Genomic DNA, 25,997 nt, shown 5'->3' with positions numbered 1-25,997 from the left:
AAAAAAAAAAAAAAAAAAAAAAAAAAAAGAATGGACTCATAGTTGTTTAAGATCTGGCTTCTGACTGCTTCTCAAGCTCAGCCACTTGCCAGCTACACATTTCAATCCCATTAAACTATAAGCTCCTTTTGAGCAGGGAGCCTGTCTTCTTCAGCCTTAGCACTCAGAGCCTCGAAATATGCTTGGCACATATTTGAGTGCTCCATAAATATAGACGTACATCAGATAAGCCGTAGGAACTGACGGTTCTTTGAGGGCATCATGCTGTTCCACACCTCTGTGCCCTCAGATATGCTGTTCCCTTACCTGCAGTGCCCATCTCCTCCCTGCCTGGGCTGATGTCCAGTCACTTTCACAATTGCTGACCTGGATGAATTAGAACTCCCTCTGTGTCCCCTCTCCAACCTGAGTCCCTTGATTTACTTGTCTGTCTCCCTCTTAAGTATATATTAGCTCCCTGAGGACACAGGCCATGTGTACTTGACTTTATACCCACAGCCCTTAGCACAGTGCCTGTCACATAAAGGGGATCGAAATATGTTTGTTGAATAAAGGCTAGAGCCGGGGCTGAATATAAATAAAAGGATATGTGCAGAGAAACAAAAATGCAAGGGACATGAGACAGTTGAAAACTGGTGATTTGTTACTATGGTGATTTCTGAGTAACTTTTGTTTGGGGTGTGGGGGGGCGTTTCTTTATTCTTGTTATTGTTTTCTTCTGATCTCCAGCAGCTCAGAAGGAGAACAGCTGTACCTAGCTACCCTGTAGGGTAGAGCCAGAGAGAAGTGGAGCCTCCCTGTGATGAGGGAGGAGGGTCAAGACCACAGCATGACATGAATGTCAGAGTTGGTTGAGCCAGATCATAAGTTGTTCTTCATTTCAGCAACAAAGGAAAGTGGAGGACATAGGTCTTCTGAAAACTGTAGTAAGAAAGAGTTCTTTAAACCATAGGGCAAAAAATTAAATAAAAACTGTAGGACACAGCAATGCCTAGCTCTTCTCACATCATTAAAACTCTCGTAATGTGCCCTGCTCAAGGCTCTGGCACAGCAGGGGGCATCTGAGCATTGAGAGCCAAATCTGAGCACTTGGTCTGGTCATTCCATGAGTCCTCATAATTCCTGAGGTTCAGCTGAGAACCAAGAGCTGTCTGTCTGTCTGTGGACTCAGTGGTTCTGCTCAATGTGTGCAAAAGGTCTTTGGGCTCCTTCAGCATTAGTGTGAACCCTGGAGGGCTCCTTGATGAAGCTCACATTTTTTTTTTCTTTTTTTTTTTTGAGACAGGGTCTTGCTTTGTCACCCAGTCTGGAATGTAGTAGCATGAACATGGCTCACTGCAACTTCAATATCCCGGGCTCAAGTGATCCTCCCGCCTCAGTCTCGCAAGTAGCTGAGACTACAGGCACATACCACCATGCCTGGCAAATGTTTATATTTTTGTAGAGATGAGGTTTCTCCACATTGCCCAGGCTGGTCTCCAATTCCTTCAAGTGTTCCACCTGCCTTGGCCTCTTGAAGTGCTGGGATTACAGGCGTGAGCCACCGAGCCTGGCTTGTCCCTTTAGACCCAGGGCAACCCTGCCTGATACCAGCATCCTGCAAGCTTCTGGGGAGAAGGGAAGATTAACTGCTGTGCCATCTTTAAGGAGTGAACCTCAGGGTTAATTACTCTGCAAGACAACACTTTAAAAAAACATTGTACTCTCTACCTCATTCATAGGCCAAGTGAAAAGTAACTATTAAATTGCTTTACCATAACTTTTACAAGCAGTAGTGTTTGCAGAATGTATGCTGGTATATAAACCCAGTGTTCCCTTTTTTGGATTTGTTAAGAAAAACCTGACTGGGTTTCCGTCGGGTGTTAAGTAGGTCATCCACAAGTGGTCTAGCCCATGTAGCACATGTTCCTCCCACCCAGAGTAGCCACAGCTTGTCATCCCAAATACTGTTTTTTATGTGCTGCTGAGGAAAGCATCACTGACTTCCTTCCGGTGATTCCACGTTCTCTTCCTCTTACTGATCTTCCTCCTTTAATTTCCTCTGTGTCTCTCTTGGCACTCAATTTGCATTCATAAATGCAGACCTCTAGTGAAAACTTGACTGAGACACGCACGACATAGTCAGCCACCCTGGGCTCACCCAGAGTAAGGAAACCAACATCAGGGAAGGCAGAGACCACCCTCTTTTCCTTCAGGCGATAAAGTGTAGGAGGAGGCTAGCTAGAGTCTGCCTCTCTGCATCTTTTGTTCTCGTCCTCCTTCTCAGTTCTGTCCCCATAGAGGCCATGGAATTAGATAAACTATGCTTTCTGACTGCCTACTTTATCTGCATTCACACCAAAACAGCTGCAAGAAGCTTTGAAATTCTACACCACGGCAGGGGATGCAAAAGTTATCCCTGCTGTTATTGCTGATTTCTGGCAGCCTGAATAAAGTGCCAACACAAAGACCCAGGGGCTGGGGGACTGGGCTTCATGTTATTTTTCAAAGGAAAGACACCAGCCTCTGTCCCAAAAACACAGTGCAAGTGGCCTCACATCCAAATTCTCAGGCTGGTAGATTTAGATTGGGCTGTGACTTCATAACCAGATAAATGATCAGCGAAAATGGGAGACATGGAGACCACAAGCACCGTGCTATCAGCTCAGAGGTGAAAGAAGTCAAGTCTCCTTCTTCAAAGTCCTTTCTGTGTCTTTAAAGGAATTGGATCTTCTTGACTGGAGCTAGTGAATTAAAGAAAGAGAAAAAGAATGCACTGTTTTTTGAAAGGATGAGGCCACATTTGCAGAATCATCTGGCGAGGAACCTCTATAGAGACTGGGAAGATTGGCAGGGCGGGTTTTTGTTCGGCCTTGGAGAGTGAACCTCCTCGGCTTTCATTCTCAGCGGTCCTCGTACTCGGGGAGGGGGCATTGATGACGCCCGTTCAAACAGCCGCTTTGTACTAATGTGTTTTCTTGTGGCTCTGCCAGGTGACACCCTGACCCTTGGGCCCTCGGCCAGTTCTGCCACCACTATTCCTTAAACAGGCGCAGCCCAGAAAGCCAGGCTCTGCCACTGTGGCCCAGATGTGACACTGACCTTCCTGTTTCTCTTTGCTGGTTTGTGAATAGAAGTCCATGTTTTTGTTTTTCTTTTCTCTTTTTCTCTGGTTGGTTGGTTTTATAGAATGAGGGTAAGGAGGGTAGAAAGATACTCGATTGGATATCAACATCAGGAAGAAACATGTTTTCTGTGCCTAGTGTTTCTGAAAATTTTCAGATCGCATGAACTAGTGTTGCCTACCGTTCTGTGCCCTGCTTGGATTGCCCCAGGTTCCAGGGACAGTGGCTCAGAGTCCAAGCATTAAAATGCCCAGCTGAGTGTCTCAACAGGAAAGGGTGAAGGCAACAAGAGCGAGGGCAGGCCCCCTTCCCTCCCCACCAATCGGCATCCAAAGAACAAAAGTGCTTTGTTTCATCCTCTCCACCTTCCTAGAGCCAAGCCCATGCGTGGTCTTCATGACCTCACTCACAGAGAGCTCCTGCAGACTCCTCAGGAATCAGATTGCCTTGGTTAGATGCCAAGGTAGACTTGAATGAGTACCGTCATTCTGAGTTTAGTGGGTATCCCCAAGTACCTACGACGTGTGGCCCAAAGGTTCTCAAAACCCCACTAATCCAGCCACCCTATTTTTGGTTCGGTTATCCCAGATTCCACACTTGTCCCCTACAGGGTCCTCTGCATGTGGCTTTGCCTTTTTTGTGCCCTTAATTAGATTTCTGTTGCTGTTCATCGATGTATACTCACCGCCCGCTCCCCACACTGCTCACTTTCCAGCACAGATTAGTTAGGAGAACATGCTCAGCAGCCTTACCGTCCTTTAGTACCTTTCACCCTTCACATCTGCCTCTCAACAGGCTTCGGAATCAATCATTCTCGCCCTCTTAATTTTTCAGCTGACAAAGTGTACTTCATCAATGTGTGGTTGTTTCAACTTACATATACATTCAATCAGTAATTGATAATATTAAAAGGAACTTTCTTAAAGAAAAATAAAGGTGATTTATTCTCATTATAAAAAGAGTACATTCTTGGTATAGACAAATCTGAGAAATAAAGACGCAGAGAGCAAAGAAAGAACAGTTGCCCATAGTGTTATCAGCTGCACACCACCATAATCTCAGCATGTTTCCTTCCAAAGAGTTTTCTAGGCATTTGTTATATAGTTGCAATCATGTGATCCTTGCTAATATAACAGGAACATTTTTCCATATTGCTGATAATTTAAGTAAATATAAGTTTTAATTTCTGCTTAACTTGTCTTTATGGGCATACCTTACAATTTACTTTAGCCATTGCCCTCATGCTAAACAACTAACAAGTTTTCTAATTTTTCAAATGATAAATAATACTTCATGGAACCTCTTCATGTCATTTTTTAAAACGCATGTCTTTAGCACACATTTACAGGTTCAAGGACATGCCCCCCGCACCTCCCACCACCCGAAACCTTTTTTTTTCTTTTTGAGACAGAGTCTCACTCTGTCACCCAGGCTGGAGTGCAGTGGCACCATCTCAGCTCACTGCAAACCTCCACCTGCCTGGTTCAAGCGATTCTCATGCCTCAGCCTCCCAAGTAGCTAGGTTTACAGGGGCCTGCCACCACACCCATCTAATTTTTGTATTTTTAGTAGAGATGGGGTTTCACCATGTTGGCTAGGCTGGTCTTGAACTCCTGGCCTCAAGTGACCTGCCCACTTCAGCCTCCCAAAGTGCTGGAATTACAGGTGTGAACCACCACACCTGGCCGGGTATACCCATTCTTAAGAATTTTTTATATTGCCAAATTGGTTTACCAAATGGTTTTACACTGATTTCTGGTCTTCTATCAGCAATGTAAGAGAGCAATATTCATTTCAAGGAAACTTCATCACTATTGAGTATACTTATTTGTTTTAATGTGTGAATTTAGAGGTGAAACATAGTATCTCACTAAGTTGTATTTCTCTGATTACTACCAAAGGCAGTATTCTCTCATATGTTTCACAAATTGTTTTTCCTTTTTTTGTTGTCAATTTATGTTTCTGTTTGCCTAAACTTAGAGTTTCTCTTCTCTGTATAAATTTCTTATATATTAAAATATTAATCCAAGAGAGTTGAAAACGTATCTCCACAGAAAAACTTGAGCATGAATGTTTGTTGCACTATTATTCATAAGAGCCAAAACGTAAAAACCCAAATGTCCATCAATTGATAAATAGGCAAACAACATCTGGTATATCCATACAGTAGAATATTTTTTAGTCATAAAAAGGAGTGAAGTACTAATACATGTTACATGAATGAACCCGGAGAACATTATACCAAGCAAAGGAAGCCAATCACAAAAGGCCACGTATGGTGTGACTCTATTGATATGAAATGTCCAGAATAGGCAAATCCATAGAGACAGAAAGCAGATTAGGGGTTGCCAGGGGCTGGGGAGAGAAGGGAGTGGGTGGCGATTGCTTAATGGGCATGGGTTTCTTTCTGGAGCGATGAAATGTTCTGGAATTAGATCATGGAAATGGTCTCCTTTGTAAATGTACTAAAACCCATTGGACTGTGTGCTTCAAGAGGGTGAACTTTTTGGTGTATGAATTATATCTAAATTTAAATATAATAAAAATTTTAAAAATATTAACTACAAGAGGCTTTTCTATGGTCCAAAAAGGGTTGGGGACAGGGGGTGGAGCCCGAAAAAACTTTACAACCTGTGCTCTAATTCTTTCTGAAACCTTTGGCATAGATAGGGTTAAAACATATTATCCTTGTTTTTATCACCATTTCACTCTTGTCTTAACCCTGAGATCCAGAGCAAAATGAATTTAAGAAGAAAATGTTCTTACCCTTTTCTTGGAGTCTTTCCATGGTTTGGTGTTAAAACCTCATTTGGCCATTTAGGTTTGGGACTGGTTCCAACATTCAGTTGACTGCAGTCTTAAATCTCACCATTGGGGTCTGACTGATGCTTCCATTTCTCTTTTCTTGAGTGCTTTTGAATCTTCGGGCTGGAGAAATGGCAGGCTATGCAGAAAGGAAGGAACATGTTTGTTGCAGGGGTGTGAGCAGCTGCTTCTCAGCCTGGGGGCCATTTGAACAAGAAAAGCCAGAAATGGGGACCCACAAAACTATTATAGGTGCCAGCAGTATGGCTTATTCTTAAAGTAACATGACATTTTAAGAGTGATTTATATTAGTTCGGTTCCCTTGCTGTGCAGTATGAGACAAGGTTCATCCTCTTTCCCCCTCCAGAGAGGCTTTCAAAGTCATGTGTAAATGATCGAATGGGTCCAACTTCACTTATTTCTGAAGCAAAACTTGGGTTTGATTTTTAAGTAGGCTCTGTTCTTCCATGATTGCATGTGGCTAGTGTCTGCATTGTGTAGATTCCCACTTTTACATCTATCTTCTCACCTCAGAGACTGTAATATTTTAATACTTGCATTTGGCGAGGGGCTCTCCCTCACAGGCTCCACCAAGAGTAGAAAGCTGTTATCTTGTGCTTGGTGGAGGCATTAGATGTGTATCTCAGTTTATGCAGTAAATATGTTCCAGAAAGTTTTGCCTGTAAAGCAAATCATATTTTAAGTGCAATAGGAAAACTGATTTTTATACCAAGGAAACCAGTGCCAGCTCCTTCATGATTCTTATAAATACCCTTGCCATGACTAGGAAAGATGAGGAAATTAAGGGCTGCTTCAGTGTCACTGGCCCAAATAGTCATTAAGATGCCAAACCACATGTGATCACTGCACCTAGTGTGGTCCAGCACCTCTACAGAATCCACTGTCTTGGGGGAATGGAATCTGAATTGGGGATGGAGGTGAGGCCTAGTCCCTGAAATCAGTGCCTCCATTAGTAATGTGTATTAGTGAATTCTCACACTGTTGTGAAGAAATACCTGAGACTGGATACTTTATAAAGGAAAGAGGTTTAATTGACTCACAGTGCCGCATTGCTTGGGAGGCCTCAGGAAACTTACAGTTATAGCGGGAGGCAAAGGAGAAGCAGGCACCTTCTTCACAAGGCAGCAGGATGGAGTAAGTGCAAGCAGGGGAAATGCCAGACGCTTATAAAACCATCAGATCTCGTGAGAACTCACTATCATGAGAACAGCATGGGGGAATTGCCCACATAATTCAATTACCTCCACCTGGTCCTGCCCTTGACACATGGGGATTATAGGGATTACAATTTGAGGTGACATTTGAGTGGGGACACAGAGCCAAACCGTACCATAATGTGTGAGATATTGAGCTCTGTGGAACCAGTTCTTCCCTATAGGATTTTTCCCTCAACACCTCCAGCCCTCACACCCACACCCTTGCATGGACTGGCCAGGATTCCATGGTCAGGAGACAGCTCTAGTATAGAGACTCTGTGTGTTCGCCATGGAATCAGGCTGTCTGATTTCAAATCCCATCTCTATGACTGACATAGCTGTGGACAAATTCCCCAACCCCTCTTTTCCTCCCTTGTAAAGTGTGGGGAAATAGTAATACCTATGTTTTAGAGTTGTTACTAGATTTTAATGGGACAGCATTTTCCAGTGTCCAGCCTGCACCTAGGCTACAGGGAACACTGATTGGATATTGGTCATGACTGCTGAAATTGGAGCCATCATCCCCATGGTGCCCATCCCACCAAAACATGCATTAGTTTTCTGCTGCTGCCTAACAAAGTACCGCAAACTTAGTGGCTTAAAACAACATCCATCTGTTAGCTCACATTTCTGTCAGTCACAAGTCCAGGCACAGAGGGGATTCTCTGCTCAGCAAAGCCGAAATCAAATGTTAGCTGATTATGTTGTCGTTTGAAGGCTTGATTAGGGAGGAATCCATTTCCAGGTTCATTGAGGTTCTTGACCAAGCTGTTCTCAGCTCTGACCACCCATGTGTCTGGCCACACAGCCCCTTCATCTTTCAAGGCAGCTGTGGAGAATCTCCCTCATAATGAAGGCCTCTTGCAGTTTTAATCTACTTTTCCAGGAACTGGCATACCTTTCAAGGGTTCACCTGATTAGGTCAGGTCCACCCAGGATGATCTCTCAAAGTTGGCTGTGCCAAATAACATAACCCACTGATGGAATGACTACCCCATCATTCATAAGTCCTAGGGATTTACAGGGCACGTACACTGGGAGTAGAAGTCCTGGGAGACAGCTCAGAATTCTCCCTACCACACTGTCATTCAGCAAGGCACATATTTTCACTCACTCCCTCCAGTTGGCAGCAAAGAGAGGACTTTCCCACATTGGCAGAGCCCTGCATGCTTTTTTTCATAGCTGCGCTGGGGCCACTGGCTGAACCCAGCACCAGTGCTGAAAGTAGTTCAGCCCTCAAGTATTAACATCTCGGGAGGGTCAACCCAGCAGTGTCTTTTTCTCTGCTTCAGTACCTTGGGAAATGCTTGTGATCCCAAGAGTGGCCAGCATAGCCCTGCTTTCTGTCCAGCCTCCCCGGTCCTCCCTGGGCCTTTTGTCCCGGCTGTCCCCAGAAGGCAGCACTGCCTGCAGTCTCTCATGGGGTGTCAGGATCATCTGATGCAGTGTGCTACAAAGGAGAAAAGCCCCATTGTAAAGGATCGAAAGGTGCTGGGAAATTAGGAAATTTGGGTGACAGGTTCTGTGGTCCAACCTCATTGCTACTGATGTGGTACTCAACTGTCTCTGAATGTCCTCCTGCTCCCAGTAATGACATGGGGGAAAACTAAAGAAGGCTTTCGTAGGCTTTCAATGGATTAACTCTCTCCACTGAGAATGTAGCAAAAGTCCTCAAGTAGATTGTTATGGGTGTTTCTAATTTTACGAGGATCAAGAGCCCTGTGCCATGAATCTTCTGTCCTGAAGTCAAATAATTTCAGATGTGTCTCTGCCACATCTTATCCTTTTCCTAATGCTATTCCTGCTGACTGAAAAAGTGTGTTTGCTTGATAAGCTTCCAGTTTTTGCTTTTTTCCTAGAAAAGTGTGAAACCATGCAGTTGATCTGCAATTCAGCTTTACATTCTTTTTTCAACTGCCCCCATCTCCGTTGCTTGCATTTGGTTTCTAGGTTCATTTCCCTTCCTTGTTCTTATACTTCCATTATGATACCAGGAAACATGCCACCTCTAAGTATGGGCCAAATGTGGCTTTACCTGTCACTCTCCAAAGTCTGCTGGGGGCTGTCAGGAGCAGGGATTATGCCTAAGGGCTGTCACTTCTTCACATCCACCTAGGTTGGCTTCTGAGACAAAAGAGCTTAAACCGCTGAAATTAAAGTTATTTGTTGTCAGTTCCACTTCCTCTTCCTGCCATTCCTCCTCTGCCTGCAAGTATATGTGTCTCAAGAGAAAGTAATTTGCTTGTACAGAAGACTGCCAGTGGCCTTTTTCCCATTTTGATACCTAGCTCCTGCACACACCTGAAATCTTATCATACGTCCTGCAAGCTTATAACTTGGGCATACTGGCATTGCTTTATTGATTGGCGCATGAGGAAATATGAATGTGTTTGTGTTTAATGTACATCTTGTAGACTGGATTGTGGTCTGTCTACATCAGGAGGAGGGAGTGTATGTTCAACCAGACTCATCTTGGATCGAAGCACCCTGTGCCTGTGGTAGTAAAGGATTGAATCTATCCTTTAGGTCAGCTTCCGTCAATCACTACAGGGCTATGTGAAGAAGCATAGCTCCCATAGCATGGCAGCAGAAAGGGCTGTGATCTGTTGATCTGTTGATAATGTCTGCCCTGCTCATGGGAGCAGGGTGCAGCGTTCCTTGAATCCTGTGTCTGGCAATTCTTCCCAGGTTGCTTAACACTATTGGTGCATCGGAAAAGAACCACAGGACTAGGGAAATTTTAAGTAGATCAAGTTTTATTTCCATGGTAGAAACAGGGCCCCTCCCTTTGCAAAAGGATTGGAGAATAGAGGCTTCACAGCTGTAATCCAGACACCTTGACCACAGGCTCGGGATCCAATTAGTGAAAATGCCTTTCACCAGTTTTTCTAGGCATGATAGCCTGCAGAGGACTATAGCCATGAGTTCATGGCGTGTGATATTTTCCTGATCAGAGTAACTCCAGGGCTCCACGTCCACAATGGCCTCATTCAGTGTTTCCCAGTGCCCCAGGGATCTACAGCAAGTAAATTAGTGCATTCTATGTCACGATGCACCTACAGCATTGGACATAAAAGCCACAGTGCATAACTCTGCATAATAAAGGATATTTTTATTTTAGCGTGAATGATCAAAACTTTGCCTTGTAGCAAGGAGCCTGGGCACACTGAATACAGCTCATGTAGCGTCTTCTGACTCTTCTGTCACGAAGCAGTTAGCCTGACTGCCCCACAGGGGAGGAAGAAGACCACAAGTTCCTATATAAATATTTTCATTGCTCTTAACTTTTAATGACTTGAAACTGCAGTTACTGATTTATTTTCACTTCTTCCTGTGTGTCATTGAAGAGAAGAGAGTAAGCAAGATCTGTATAGAAACGTTACTTAACTCCAAATGTCGAATGCACGAAGTGGTGACAGTGCTGTCTTTTCTATAAAAGAGGATTGTTTTCTCCAAAATAATTTTGATTATTTTTTAATTTATTTATTTAACTAATATTTATTAAGTGACTACTGTGTGCCAGGCACTGTTCTGGCCACGCAAGATACAGCAGTTAAAAAATTCCTGCTTTCAAGAAGCTGATGATTTTTCTTCTCTGTTACTTCATAAAATTATAAATAAGCTGCTAGTTGCTTATCATAGTATATTTCTTTTTTAAAGTGGATTTTGACAGATTATTTTTTCTTAGTTTGGTTAAATGTAGGATCCTGCTTTCTTCAGGGTTCTGATATGGGGCTTATTTTGTTTTGCTGGAGTTGGAAGAGTAGTTTGCAATGAGCGTTCTCATTACTTCTAGGTTCTGTTTCTCTATCACAGTGCACAAGCTTCTAGAGAAAAATCAGAGCACTTCTTGTCACACTTTAAAACTGCCTGCTTCTACCTAGCATGCCTATTCTCCTGAAGAAAGCATGCTGGGTTGTATGTTAATCACATCCATGTAAGGGAAACAGCTGTTAAACTGCTTCAAAGATGTAGATATAAATTCTGTCCTTTGTGTAAATCAGGATTTCTTGACCTTGACACTATTAACATTTGGGGCCAGGTAACTCTTGTTTGTAGGAGGCTGTCCTGTGCATTGCAGGAAGTTTTAGCAGCATTCTTGGACTCTACCCAGTAGGTGTCAGGAGTATCCCTCCCTCTGAGTGTGACAACCCAAAATGTCTCCAGACATTGCCCAATATGTCTCTTGTAGGGGAGTGGTAAAGTTACCCCCAGCTGAGAATCACTGGTGTAAGTGATGTGAGTCTATGATTCGAGTCTCACATTCTCTAATTACAGTAGATCAGTGAAATTCCTGGGAGGGGAAAAAAACATCTGGGACAGAAGTGTTTTCTGTCTGGTCTTTGCCAAAATGTGGAGCAACTTTCCACCATGAAAGAGTTAATATATGAGCAAGTTAATCAGTCTGATGAAGCAACATCAACAACAAATGATGAAATTCCTTTAGTACATCATGCCTTGGAAATAGCTTGCATTTCCTATTGGAAACTTGTTAAAATCATATCCATTTACCATAAGTTACAAAGCATGTTGGACACAGTATACTGTAAGTTAATCTCAAATGATTTAGGAGTAAATGTGTTCCAGACTTGGTGAGCTCAGCTCAAGCAGTAGGCGTCTCTTTTCCAAACATTTTCATTCTCAAGAACTGACATTCAATTCAATAAGTATTTATTGAAATGTGTTATATGAGAGAGCTTTAGAACAGTCTGATACTGCTCCCATCACCCAGTCCAGCAGAAAAGCAGTGCTCAGAAGAGTGCCCAGGGAGCACTCTTCTGATGTGGCACCTCCTGCATTGGTTTGCAAGATAGTATAGAAAAGCGTGCCTTCTCCTTCGCCGCCTCAAGCCCTTCCCATCCTGTGCCAGCTGTGCCCTCCCCAGTGAATAAATGTTATTAAACATGATGTCATGTGTTTCTTATTTGATTCTTTAGTCCCAAATGGGCTGGTTTGCAGTTTTGGCAGGGACCTCCACTGGCCTGTTCTACCTGACGCCTGTCGGCTTGATGGGGTATTGCAAGTCCAAAGGGGGACCATTTAACCAACTTGTATTTCTGAATCTTCTTCACTTCTCACACACATACCAGTAGATTTTAAAATGCAAGGTACACTGGTGATAAAAATCACAGGAGGGGCCTGGCACGGTGGTTCACACCTGTAATCCCAGCACTTTGGGAGGCTGAGGCGGGCGGATCACCTGAGGTCAGGAGTTCGAGACCAGCCTGGGCAACATGGCGAAACCCTATCCCTACTGAAAATACAAAAAATTAGCCGGGCGTGGTGGCGGGCGCCTGTAATCCCAGCTACTTGGGAGGCTGAGGCGGAGGTTGTAGTGAGCCAAGATCGCGCCACTGCACTCCAGCCTGGGCGACAGAGTGAGACTCATCTCAAAAAAAAGTCACAGGAGAGATCGGCTTTGATACAGAGATAAAGAAAGGGTAAAAGAGAAACATAATAGGCTCCAGAATCTTCACTCATCTGGTTACTATTTATTGTTCCAGGCACTGGCAGTGTAACTATGATGAAAACAGACAGTGTCCCGCTTTCCTGGAACTTGCAGTCCATTGGGCAATGAGACAAGTGGACAGGCCTTGTTATAATATGGTGCCAGGGGTGCCAGAAGGAGGGAGATGGGGATGCCATGGGAGCGCTTGGGAAAGCAGCCCAGCCTGGAAGGGCAGGAAAGTCAGAGAACGCCTTGCAGAGGAAGCGGTGCCTTATTAACTAGGACATGAAGGATACATCGCATATCAAAGAGGAAGGGGAAAAAGTGTTCAAGGCTATGTTCCGAGGCCCGAAGCGGGTGGAGGAATGGAGTCTTTGAGGATCGGAAAAGTTGGGCGTGTTTGAATAGGAGAGCTCAGACAGGAAGAGTGGGAAGTAAACAAGGAGGAGGAAATGAGGATGCTTCTCAGGATGCTGACTGGAGCAACTGGGTCACTGGCAGTCCCGTTTACTGAGATGAGGAGCCTGGGAGAAGTGGGTTTGAGGAGGGTGGGGTGGCAACAACTCAAGTTTTTAATCCGCCACTAACTCCATAACATGGGAATGATTTTTTTTTTAATGTCTTTGAAGGATGTCAAAAGCTAATGGAAATTTGAAAAGTTAATTAGCAGCTGTAAGTAATTTCGTTACTGTAGGCTATCGTGACATCCTGCAAATGTACTCGGACCTCTTAGGTTCTGCCGATTTTATTTTTCATCCAGTAACTAGTTCTTAGTTTTGATACTTAGCATCATCTTAGTGCTTAAAATTGACCAGTTTTGTGCCTGAAGATTAGGTATCCGTGAGTGAAGCAGTCTAGTGACTTGATTGAAGGTTGTATTCTGGCTTATCCAACAGTCCTGCGCCCTCTTCCTTAAATTTCTTGTGCCCTGATGGGAGTTTTTATTCTAATGTTGCATAGACTCATTCTACAGAGCATATATATATTTTTTTTAGATGGCTAAAGAAAGGCAGAATTGGTAAGTATGATTGGACAGTCTGTAGGCAGGTGTATGCTGTTACAGAATTTTAAGAGGTACAGGCCTCAGTCGAGGAAAGTTGCTGCATGGTGAACATTGTGCTCTTTGATGATGCTGTCATCCAGAACATATGGGGAACAAATGTGATTGTGGGGTCAAGGAACTGAGCTTCCTCCTAACCATCCCCCCAGCCACTGCCTTTCCTCATGCCCCTCATAGGCCTGAAATAGCCAACAGTGAGCCTTGTCAATTACTCCTCGTTAACTGGAGAGCAACCCAGCAACTAGGGAGCATCCCAGCTTACGTGACCCCTTTTTTGTCTCTGGCAGGAATTTAGATAATGGGCTGTGTGCAATGTAAGGATAAAGAAGCAACAAAACTGACGGAGGAGAGGGACGGCAGCCTGAACCAGAGCTCCGGGTACCGCTATGGCACAGACCCCACCCCTCAGCACTACCCCAGCTTCGGTGTGACCTCCATCCCCAACTACAACAACTTCCACGCAGCCGGGGGCCAAGGACTCACTGTCTTTGGAGGTGTGAACTCTTCGTCTCATACGGGGACCTTGCGTACGAGAGGAGGAACAGGTAAGCCCCCAAAGTCACGGAGTGTGGAGAGGGGGCAGCCGCCCTTAACTCTTTTGGCAATTGAACATCTGGGTTCCCATCACTTCCCTTTGACTAGGGGTTTCACATTAAGTTTCTAATATGTCTCCTCTACTAGATGAGGGGCTGTAAGAAAAGCCAGAGCTTGATGTACAAACAAAATGCTTGGCTACAGGGTTGCAAGGTGCCCCAAGTTGCTGCTCTGAGGATTCTGTATGGGTTAGTGAGCTACAGCTTTCTACTGAGGCACTGTAGGTTAATGACTCTCAGCCTCGCCTGGCTGGTTGGCACAGAAGAACTAGGGCAGCCTTTTCAAAACACGGATGCCTGAGCCATGTCCCAGTCTTTTGAATTAGAGGCTCCAGGACTGGGTCTGGGTGTGTGTATTTTGAGTTCTCTAGATATTAATGTACTCCCTCTTCCCACCCACTTCTTCCTAATCCTCAGCCTGCCTTTCTCTTTTTCTTTTTCTTTTTTTTTTTCAGTTTCCTTGTCTTTCATACCACAAGGCTGTATTTTGCTGCCATGTGTATTTGCTGACTTAGCTAATACTTTGTAAAATATCTGGCATACATTCTCAGACATATGTTTTCCAAAATATTTGTAAGTTATCTCATGCATCCTTAGTCGTCCAAATTTTCTCTGAGTATGTGAACCATGGTAACTAGATATTTGACATTATTTGTTCCAAAATTATTTTGTTTATTGCAAAAGTTTGAAAGAACACAGCATCTCTCAGCTCATCTGGCAGCAGATGTCTTATATAAAAGTTTTAAAGAATGCGGTATCTTTCAACCCATCTGGCAGCAGGTACCTTTTCACCTAGGGAGGAGGCACTACTAAGGCATTAGCAAGTATTTTTTCCCTCTGCACCAAACACACATCAGTGTAGTTGTATCGAAAGGCCTGACCCTGAGCCTTTGGACATTATCTACTTCTCTTCTGCTAGCCTAGCACGCTCTGCCCAGTAGAAGTGTTTATGTTCACCCTCCTGCTGTGGTGACTTTAGCTTTCCTTTCAACCCAGGCCTTGCATGGGGATGTCTTCTGGGGATGCAGGAGAAAAAAAGAGGCGAAAACACACCCAACGCAACCCCCATCGTCGTGCCTACCATGAGAAGCATGGGGGTTTTGCCAGCGTAGACTGTTAATTCTGCTGACACAGCCATTATCCTTGTTCATTCATTCATGAGTGCTGGATATGGACCCCTGTGTCTGCAGGTATCATTCATTAAAGTCACTAGAGAGGGCCACTTGTGTTGAGCATGTGGGTCTCCACTACAGTCAGGAGCAGTCTTCGTCTAAGAGGCTACCTGATCCCTTATAACATTTGAAAGTTAAAACACAGTACCCCCAAATGTTGGCAGATTTTTCTGCCTTGAATTATTTGGTTTCAATATATATGCATGTCCCTTCTCCCAACACTGCCTTCAGTCCTGTAGGGCCAAGAACAATGTCTGTGTTTCTCTGTAACCTCCTTTGATTCTCCCTTCAGTTCCCGGAACATGGAACAGAAAAGCCCTCAGTGAGAACTTGTCAGCTGATGCAAGGAGATAGTGGGGTGCTGGTCTTCATGTGCCTTGCCTTCCATACAGTGGAGCTGGCTTGTCTTCATTTTTAGGTTGTTTTTAAAGAAGGGAATCTGGTCATGGAGTGTTAAATAAGAATAGGCATGACCTTACAGCCATCCACATTTTTGTTTTAAGCCAATCTCTTTTCTTACGTTCCAAAGAAACCTAAGGAAAGAAAGACAGTTGCCAAGTGAGCCTTGCTTTGCGTGGTCAGACCTCTGAATGCTAACTCTCCTGAGGAAAGTCCCACTTGGGATGGGGCAGAAAGACAAGCCCCACTCCTCTCTGTGGTCCTTGAATAGTGCCATGACACATTTCTTCCCTTGGAACTACCTATACAGCAAACCGGCAGCTTGGTAAAAAAGTGGGCTCTGGCCGGGTGCAGTAGCTCACACCTGTAATCCCAGCACTTTGGGAGGCCGAGGTGGGTGGATCACTTGAGGTCAGGAGTTTGAGACCAGCCTGGCCAACATTGCGAAACCCTGTCTCTACTAAAAATACAAAAAATTAGCCAGGTGTGGTGGCAGGTGCCTGTAATCCCAGCTACTCGGGAGGCTGAGGCAGGAGAAGTGCTTGAACCCACGAGGCAGAGGTTGCAGTGAGCTGAGATCACGCTATTGCACTCCAGCCTGGGCAACGAGAGTGAAACTCCGTCTCAAAAAAAAAAAAAATTTAACCCTCTTCATCATATAGATATCTTTTTTCAATCTGTACAGAAGATCTTTCTTCATAATTTTTTTATAATTTAATGGTATCTACTATGTGATGTTTAAATATTTTTTTTTAATGTACAGAGGTTATGTTTCCCAAATCTTACCCAGACGAGTATGGCACTTAGTTAGACATTTCTAGCAGCAGATTTCCCCTCACCTCTAACCGAACTATCACATTTCTGTCTTAACTAATGCAAAAATATCAAGTAGTGAGAGACCCAGGTTTATAACTGTGCTAGGTACGTAGAGGCTGCTGCCTTCAGCCTGGACTTTCACAAAGTAGTAATATTCCAGGGAGCTTGTAACCAGTGATACCACAACTTTTAAAAACTAAAACAAAAACACATTTGTCTTATGACTATGTAATTTTCACTAGAATCTACACTTCTCAGAGCAGCAAGGACTTTAGAAACTATGAAATGTCACTGACATTTATCATCAAATACAAGCATAAAATGTAAGAACTAAAAAATACTCAAAAGAAATAACTGCTTAGCCCTAGCTCCTGAGCTGGGAGGATTTGGTCTGTGGAAACAGGGAGGGCCCGCAACCTGTTCCAGCACAAAAGAAAATAGACTGTGAGGTAGATAACTGATCATACACAGCTGACCAGACAAGTACACAGTTTTGGAAGACAACTTAATTTACCATTGCTTTTAAGACATATGCAATTGCCTTAATAAAAGAACTTTAATAACAGTGAATTATCTTATATGTACTAAAGTAGAAATAGCTGTGTATTTATGAATCAGGAATTTCATAGTTTCAAAATTGGTTTTCTTTACACTCGAACACTTATAGTGACGACGTAAAGTGTGGCACCGCTTGGATCCAAATCTTCCTTCGTGCTTTTTTGTTTGTGTGTGTGTGTCCATACATCAATTAAAATTATAAAACCTGAATTTACAGTTTCTGTGGGTCTGGAATCTGCGAATGCTTCGTTGGGTCCTTCGGAATCTCTCACAGGCTGTAATCAAGGTGTGTTGGCTGGGCTACAGTCATCTCACAGTTTAGCTGAGAATGATCTGCTTCCAAACTCATGTAGTGCTGGCAAGATTTGGTGCCTCCCTGGCTGTTGGCCAGAGGCCACCTTCAGTTCTTGGTCACGTGGGCCTCGCCAGCATGGCGCCTTGCTTCATCAAAGTACACAAGCTGAAGTGGCAATAGAGAGAGTCTGCTAGAAAGGCAGAAGTCACCATCTTTTGAAGCCTAGTCACTTAAGGGACTGCACATTCTGTTGAGTAGAAGCAAGTCGTTAGATCCAGCCTACACTCAAGGGGAGGGGCTTGCACGAGACACGAATCCTAAGAGGCAGGAATCACTGGGGACTGTGTTAGAATTATGCCTATTGGGTTGAGCATGGTAGGTCACACCTGTAATCCTAGCACTTTGGGAGGCCAAGGCAGGAGGATCGCTTGCGCCCAGGAGTTCGAGACCAGCCTGGGCAACATAGTGAGACCCCCGTCTCTATTAAAAAATGTATATATATGCCTAATTACGTGGAGGAAATCCTAGGCCAAATGACACTGGATAGTCTCTGCTGCTGCTAGCAAACTTCTGCAAAGTAGGAAGGGCCTCTCCAGAGAGTCAGCCAGATGAGAGGACATAGGGTGGATGTGAGGGAGAGTGAGCGCTGCAAGACAGTGTGAGGAGAGGTGAGTTCAAGGTAGAAGGGAGGACAAGGGAGAGGGTTCCGTTTTCAGCAGTGGGGCTGAGCAGCACAAAACTGCAAACCCAACTGCAGATGCCGAGAGCAGTACATCCTCTAATTGGGGTGAATATTACAGAAAGAGTCTTCTCGAAATGTCCCCAAGCTGCAGGAGGTCTTTCCTATTACATTCTATATTACTGTTTTACCAGGAGAAAGGGTGGTCCATTTTACCCAGAACCTAACATGGGCTCCAAGTGGAGGAGAAGACGTGACCAGCAAAGGATGTCAGTAACTGCCACAGAGCCCTGCAAACCTGAACCCTGATGCTGACGCTGCCCTTTTGTTTGGGACGTGATTTTAGTATCTCCCTGCTCCTCAGCACTCATTCAAAGCTATTACAGAAAGAAGCCCTTCAGCTGCAGGTTTTTATCCGATCCAGTAAGGCTTCCCTACAAAGACCAAGGCATAAACACAGCCCTGTGACTGTGGTTTTGACACATTAATTACAACACCTCATCACGTTATTAGTGCTGACTAGATGTAGATTGTGAGAATGAGATTTTAGTGAAGATCTAATTTCTTGGAATTAATTTCCCCTTGTGTAATAATCTCCCTTCTTGTGAATTTCGTTTTGGCAGGAGTGACACTGTTTGTGGCCCTTTATGACTATGAAGCACGGACAGAAGATGACCTGAGTTTTCACAAAGGAGAAAAATTTCAAATATTGAACAGCTCGTAAGTTTGGAGAGGGAGGAGAAGCATGTATACCTTTCAGGTTGGGAAGGGGTCTTGTATTTCTGGTCTGCACCTCTTCAGATGTCTGAAATCCTAAAAGAACAGTCACTAAATTCACTAGTTTACAACAATATACTATGAGAGAAAGAAGAGTCAGTGACACAGTGCAATATTTTATGGCACTGTGTGTCCAAGGAGATTTTTGGAGAGTACCAAAAATACTAGCACAGTCCGTGTTTATTGGTTTTGGTTTAGGTTTAAAGGTTGTAAAATCACCAGCATCACTCTCCATAGCCCTGAGTGTTTCTACAAACCTACAGTTTCAAGTGATTGGCACAAGCCTTGGCTACCCACATTTCATGCTCTCTGCCTTGAGATTTTCTTCACGTTTCACATGTTACACTAGCTAAGCCCTCACTTGAGGCTTGCAACAAGTTCTTTGTTTTATAAACTGCTAAACATTTCATTGGTGAAGCCCATGGAGGCGTTTCACTGTAATGAAAATTTGGGAGTGACTGGAATCTTTTGGAGCCAAAAGAAGTGATTTCACCCACTCATGAATGAATATGCTGCATGGTTGTTTAACATTGGCCAGGAGGAACAACAGTTAAACAGGCAGTGGGGGGATTTCAAGAGTGAGGACCACTCACTTTTCAAATCCTGCTTTCAATACCTCCATAAGAAGAGTAAACATGGGTCAGATTTTCTTATGGTTTATAAATACTTCCTCTGTTAGATGGAGGCAGTGTGCGCAGATGAGGCCCTTCAGAAAAAATCTAGGCTCTGAAGAAAGTGTCGGGTGGTTCCACATCGGCAAGCCAGGCATCTCCAGCGTCCCTATGAGTGCCCCCAGTGGTTGGGAAAGAGTGCCACGCAGGGGCTGAGGGGCACACCAGGAAGTTCTATGCCACCAAGTCTGGTTGCTTCTCCTCTGCTCTCTGAGCAAACCAGATTCCATGTCGGCAGAAGGACTTGGAGGCAGGCTCCTCAGCTTTCCCAGAAGGATGTGCCAGAGGGAGGAAGACGCAGCTCTGGTCACACTGCACGTCCCAGGAAAGAGGAGTGCTGATTGCCACAGTAACCTCCTTCAGGCCTGAAAACTGCCTCCTTGGAAAGCCCACCCTTCCCGGGAATGCCCCCTGGCTCACAGAACCATGCACTGAGGATATGCCGCCTTTCAACAGCAAGAACTGAATACCGCTATAAAGGGCTGATGAGTCTCTTCCAGACATCAGAAAGCACAATCTACATAGCCACAGGGTTTTCAAACATATATTAGGATTGTCATCATTAACAAAGGTGTGGGGTGGCTTTTTTTTTAACTCTTTATTGGAATACATGCAGAATAGTGCACATATCAAAAGTGTCCACAGTGATGTTGCACAGCAGTGTGAACATACTTACTGCCGCTCAACTGTACACTTAAAAATGAGTAAAATGATACATTTTATGTTGCCTGTATTTTACCACAATTTTCAAAAAGTATACAGTTTGCTGAATTTTCACAAGCTGAACATGCCTGTGCAGCCACCACCCAGGTCAAGAATAGTGTCACCTACCCCCCCGGAGTCATCCTCCTGTAGCCACAGGAAGTTTTTTAAAAAATAATAAACAGCTGTTATTCACTGAAGGCTCCTGAAGTACCAGCCATGCGCTAAGTTACAAACGTTCTCATGCATTTTTCCACAACTGTCTGAGGTATGCATCGACGTCATCGTTTGACATCTGAGGAGCCAGAGGCCCAGATTAGGAAACTGCCCCAGAGCACGGAGCTGGCAGGTGGCAGAGCCCAGGGCGAGGTGCAGGGGGGCATCCTGAGAACAGTGTCAGGTTTGATCTGGGAGGGGCCCAGGTACTTTATCAAAGGGGAGGGGACCCTTCAAGTGACAGGAAGGTTTGGAGAGTTGACCGGGGCTGGGGAAGAGGGGATCGGGCTTTGATCCTCTCTGGGTATACCTCCTTGCTGTTATTTTGCTGCTCGTTGGAGTCCATTAACTTTGAATTCTGAAGTGCCCCGCCCCTTAGCCTCCCCTACATGCCAAGGTTGATTAGAAATTTCAAGACTATTTGTAAACTTTCAACTGCAAGAACCACGGAATAGTAGGAGCACAGAGCCAGCTCTCGGGAGGCTTTGTCCATACTGCACGTGCATCTGTGCATCAGGCCGGAGGGCGTTGGAAAGTTAGTCCCTGCCGATGTCAATCCCACGGCTTCTTCCTTTGTTAATCTGGAAAGGATCTGCAATGTCACCAAATTGAAATTTTAGAGAAACACTTAAGGAGGATCCAATCTGTCTCAATCTCTATTTTGTGACTTCCATGCACGGCCTTTGATATTTACAGAGTCCTTTGAGCCTCCAACCCTGTTCTTGTAGAGGAAAATATTACAAAGGTTCTCTTCCTCTTAATGTTCTTCCTTTCTGCCAATGGAATTCCATATCAGTGGAATTTTAAAATGCCCTTTCTCAAGGTTATAGAAAAGAAAAATAAGGTTTGTGTAACACGACAATATCCTGAAGTCCTGGGTAATAACAGGGAAGAGAAAATCGTGAAGGAAAAACAAAGCAATAATACGGAAGCAGATGGCATGTGGCTCCTCCCCTCCCCCATTCTCTCCCGCCTCTGGCTCTGGTCCTCAGAGGAGAGGGAGGAATGGGGCTCTGTTCTGCCAGGGCAGCTGCCACACCTCCTAGTGTGTGTCCTCCCACTCCCTTCCCTGGTGGGAGCCCTGGTGGCATTGGAGGCCACAGGGCTGGCTTTGTTAAAGTACAGCATACACCATGGGATGTGCATGTATGTATGTACCCAGCGGCGCTGTTCCTGCTGCCCAGCAAGGGGCAAAGGTGCTTCATTGACCTGTTGTAAGAGCTCAGTGTCATGTATCAGGACATTATTAAATTTGAACCCATTTTGCAAAATATTTAAGTTCATCCATTGTATTCCCTGTTTTCACATTTTAAGACTAGTCATTTACCATCTAGGAACAGTGACTCTATAAATGTAATACGTGTTTTACACAGAGTGGAGTAGTGGTCACAGCTGCAGGCAGGTTTTTTTTCTCTATTGTGATAAAAAAAAAATCCTGGTTTAGAGCCCCACCCAAGCATTTGATAAACCTGTTACTGACATACTCTCTAAAAATCAGATGGGTAGTGACTACATTTACAAAGAATCCAGCATTTATAATAAAAATGCTACGCTACTGAGCAGATCAAGGCTGACTTCTGTTGGCAAATAACTACTCCCTGGCTCCAAGGCTCTAGGGCTGCCAGCTCCTGGGCCCACAAGCCTGTGAGCAACTTTGGGGTTTGGGGGTAGGCTCTTTTCTTGGTGTGGAGTGTAGTGGGGGGACGGAATCTTTTTTTTTTTTTTTTTGAGACGGAGTCTCGCTGTGTCGCCCAGGCTGGAGTGCAGTGGCCGGATCTCAGCTCATTGCAAGCTCCGCCTCCCGGGTTTTTACGCCATTCTCCTGCCTCAGCCTCCCGAGTAGCTGGGACTACAGGCGCCCACCACCTCGCCCGGCTAGTTTTTTTGTATTTTTTAGTAGAGACGGGGTTTCACCGTGTTAGCCAGGATGGTGGAATCTTTTAACAAGTCTTTAAATCAGAGGAACAGAGAGAGCTGTTATAAAACCTTAAAAGCCATTCTAAACCAGCACCAGGCTTTAAATCATATATTTGAATTAGAACAAGATAACAAAGAATATCTCACCAAGTGTAAATTAAAGAAAAATCTGAACTATAAGAACAGCTTAAAGAAATACAGCTTTAACAATGCTAATTACCCACAGTAACTCAACAAATAAAAGATAACATAGTAGAGATCCTATTTTCCTAAACCAACATGAATATAGAGTATGTCTATTTATAGGTGAGTTGGTGCTTCTAGGGTATCAAAAAGATGACTTACTCATTTGCTCAGAGGCTCTTGATGAATATTTTGGGTCTGTACCAGCCTCTCTGGGCTCAACCTGTGAGGTTCACTACATAATAAACATTGAATCTTTGTCACCTTATGTCTCCTTTGATGAAGATGACGACCCTGGAAAGCCTAGAAAAAGAGAAATCAAGGATTTTATCTTTCTCATGAGTAGCTGAAACCCCTTGTGAGATTAACAGGGTCAAGTGAGAAAATCATGAATTCTTGATTCATGACTTTAGAATGAGCTGATAATTGCATTCTGATCTGTGCTACACTATTTAGGTGCCTAGACCAAAATGAGATAGTTAATGCTAGATTTGAATTGGAAATGACTTCATTAATGCCAGATCACCTGAATAAGGCTGGGCTTGTCCCAGCCTGCAGCGAAATGTATTGGCTTCCCGCCCCCATTGACATCCTCAGATACCCTAAAATTGATGCTAGCCATTTTTTTTCTTAATTCAATTAGAACTAACTTGATGAAGGTTATCTTGCATTAAAAAACAATAAGCCTTTGCTACAAGCACTTAATTTTTTCCTCGCCATTTTGGAGCATTTCCCAGGCTGGGCGGGAGAGGGTGGAGGGGGAAGAGCGGGGTATTGTTACTTTTTATGATGAAATGTCTCCATCTAGTGGAACTTCAGAGCAGTAAATGCTGTCAATATATTAAAGTGAAGATTATGTCTCCGAAGCCATTTCCTTAAACACATACAGTGTTTAAAGAAAAAAATAAACTTCCACATATGTTCTTAGATGATATCCTTACAACTGTATGTATTCCTTTTGGAAGGCATAGAAGTGAGACCAGTACAAACTGTTAAGATATTAACCTTTTTAATGTCATGATTTGAACCTGAGAGGGGTGCTTACAGTAGGGGAGCAGCACAGTGCAGATCCCACCCATTTGGTAACGATCTAGCTCTTAAGTTGGGCAGTGGGTTCACGGGGTTCATATATGCTGTACCTGTGTTCTTCAGTGTGTGTAAATATTTCCTAACAAAGATCTAGACATGAACTAAATTTAAGATTATGAATAAATCTAGACATGAACTAAATTTTATGAATAAAGAACTTTCTGAATATGAGTACTGTACTTTGGTGGATTTGTAATAGGGTTAAAAAAAGAGATTAGGAAACTAATGGAAACATAAGGTTGTAAAAACCTGTGCCGGCACCTTGGGTTTTTTGTGGGCTATTCTATTCCTTATGCCACCAAACACTTTCCCACAACATCACCTGCAGCACACGCTGGCTTGTCACCTTTATTCTCTTGCTCTGTTAAATCCGATCTGGAGGCATTGCTCACTGCTCACCTTGCTCAGAGTCCAGCTTTAGAGAGCGGCCTCTGGAATAAGGCTCGAGTTTCATGTGGAGGCTGGTTTTTCTCTACCTGATTAAATCCGTCTGCGGAGCAGCTTTACCATGGCCAAAAGCCAACACATTTTTTTGCGTGTCTGAAAGCTTTGACACAGAACCCAGCCAAAAAAACGAGTTTTTAAAAAAATGCCTGGAGTTTCGCTTGCTGCCTCCAAGGACCAAAAATGGAGGAAGAGAAGGTGCCAAGCCCCAGGAGATCAGATTTGCTGGGAGGTCTGATTTGCTCGAGGGCAATCATGTCGTTGACTGCAGGCTGGTGGAAGGTTCTGCAGATACTCAATGGATGTCAGAGCCACAGCGCCACATCCATTGCCTCTCCGATGTTAATGGGATGAGGTACACACTCCATTCCTGCTGTTTGTCACAGGTAGCCCTGTGTGAATCTAAACAGATGAACTTGAACTGCTTAATGTACTCACTGGCTTTAAGATGAAAGTAGCTACAAGCTCCCCTTTCACCTCCTCTGAGAGCTCCCCAGGTTGATACCACACTGCCGTGCTGTGGCATGGAGCCTAAGGCAGTGCAAAGTGGCATGACTAAAAATCTCACTCCCTTGCCGAGTTTCTGTGCTCCCTGTGTGCCAGCACACGCAGCCATACCCACCCTCCCCACTTGCCCATCAGCCTCAGGCCAGTGCTCTGGACATTTGATGGAATCACCTCAGATTGAAAATGCCTGGGGAAGGCGAGCCTACTCTAGTCTTCATCATTCTACCTGTAGAGAGGTGTCTCCCCATTTTTTTGAGAGCAAGCCAGGCACGTGTTTAGAGCATGCCTTCATCGCTCACCAGACCTCCTAACCTCCCAGTGTTAGGATGTTAACATTTTTAATGTCATGATTTGAACCTGAAAGAGAGAGGTGCTTACAATAGGGGAGCAGCACCGTGCAGCTCAGATTGGCCTCAGACCTCCTAACAAGCTTCCCTTCCCAGATGATCTGCAGCTAACATGTTTTACTTAATTTGGCTGAGGCCGGGTTCCTTTTCCCTCTGTCCAAGTTGAGGACACTAACCAAGCAAAATGCCCTCTACCAAGGGAGACCTCTCATGGCCAGGGTCCCACATTCTTAATTCACGACTAAGACAGGAGACAACCATGGGTTCATCTCATGGCTGACTCGAACTGGAACCTTCTGACCTTCATGTGGGGGCTGTGTTGGAATTCAGGGTAAAGGAATAGATGGGAGAAATCAGGTGGCATGATAATTAGGTGACAGTTACACATTTCAGACCACAGTGAGTCTGTAACTGCAAGCTGTTGAAATGGTCAACATATTTACTTTTCTTTTTTCTTTTTTCTTTATAGGGAAGGAGATTGGTGGGAAGCCCGCTCCTTGACAACTGGAGAGACAGGTTACATTCCCAGCAATTATGTGGCTCCAGTTGACTCTATCCAGGCAGAAGAGTATGTTTTGTTTTATTTTCACTTAACTACTTGATTTTAAAAGTTGGTTGCCACAATAGAATGCCATTAACATTGGGCAGGAGGGGGAAGAAATTCACAGCAGTGATTAAGGCTGAGTTTTTCAGGCTTTCTACCCTGGTTTTTACCCTGTGTAATACTTGCACTGTTATTAACTTAATGTTTTTCTTGAAGCCTGCTCACTTATTTTGAAAGAAAACTTTCTATCAATATCCTAAATGAAAACCCAGTAAAACTTGTCATCGATTAAAAGTAGCCATAAAAATATGAAATGCTAGCTAGATCATATATTTGTTATTGCCGACCCAAGTTTCTAAGCCCGCAGTCTGCTCCCTCTGTCGGGGAGAGAGAGGAGAGAGGAGCAAGTAATTGCCAAAGATTAACCTAAGATTATTCTCCTAAGCATGATCA

General features: G+C 44.1%; 1 protein-coding gene across 3 annotated transcripts in view; it reads left to right on the top strand.

The window, feature by feature from the left end:
* FYN (FYN proto-oncogene, Src family tyrosine kinase) overlaps positions 1-25,997 on the top strand; it is a 210,251-nt gene that overhangs the window by 136,906 nt on the left and 47,348 nt on the right. For all 3 annotated transcript variants that reach the window (XM_025382436.1, XM_025382437.1, XM_025382439.1), the window contains 3 exons: positions 13,923-14,180; positions 18,771-18,867; positions 25,470-25,568. In XM_025382436.1, coding sequence (XP_025238221.1) covers positions 13,934-14,180; positions 18,771-18,867; positions 25,470-25,568 — 443 coding nt within the window. In that variant the 5' untranslated portion in view covers positions 13,923-13,933. The remainder of the gene's footprint in view (positions 1-13,922; positions 14,181-18,770; positions 18,868-25,469; positions 25,569-25,997) is intronic.

This window comes from Theropithecus gelada, chromosome 4 (genome assembly GCF_003255815.1).
Source record: "Theropithecus gelada isolate Dixy chromosome 4, Tgel_1.0, whole genome shotgun sequence".
Lineage (NCBI taxonomy): Eukaryota > Metazoa > Chordata > Mammalia > Primates > Cercopithecidae > Theropithecus > Theropithecus gelada.
Note: the sequence above shows the minus strand (reverse complement) of the source record. Positions and strands in the feature narration are given on the sequence as shown.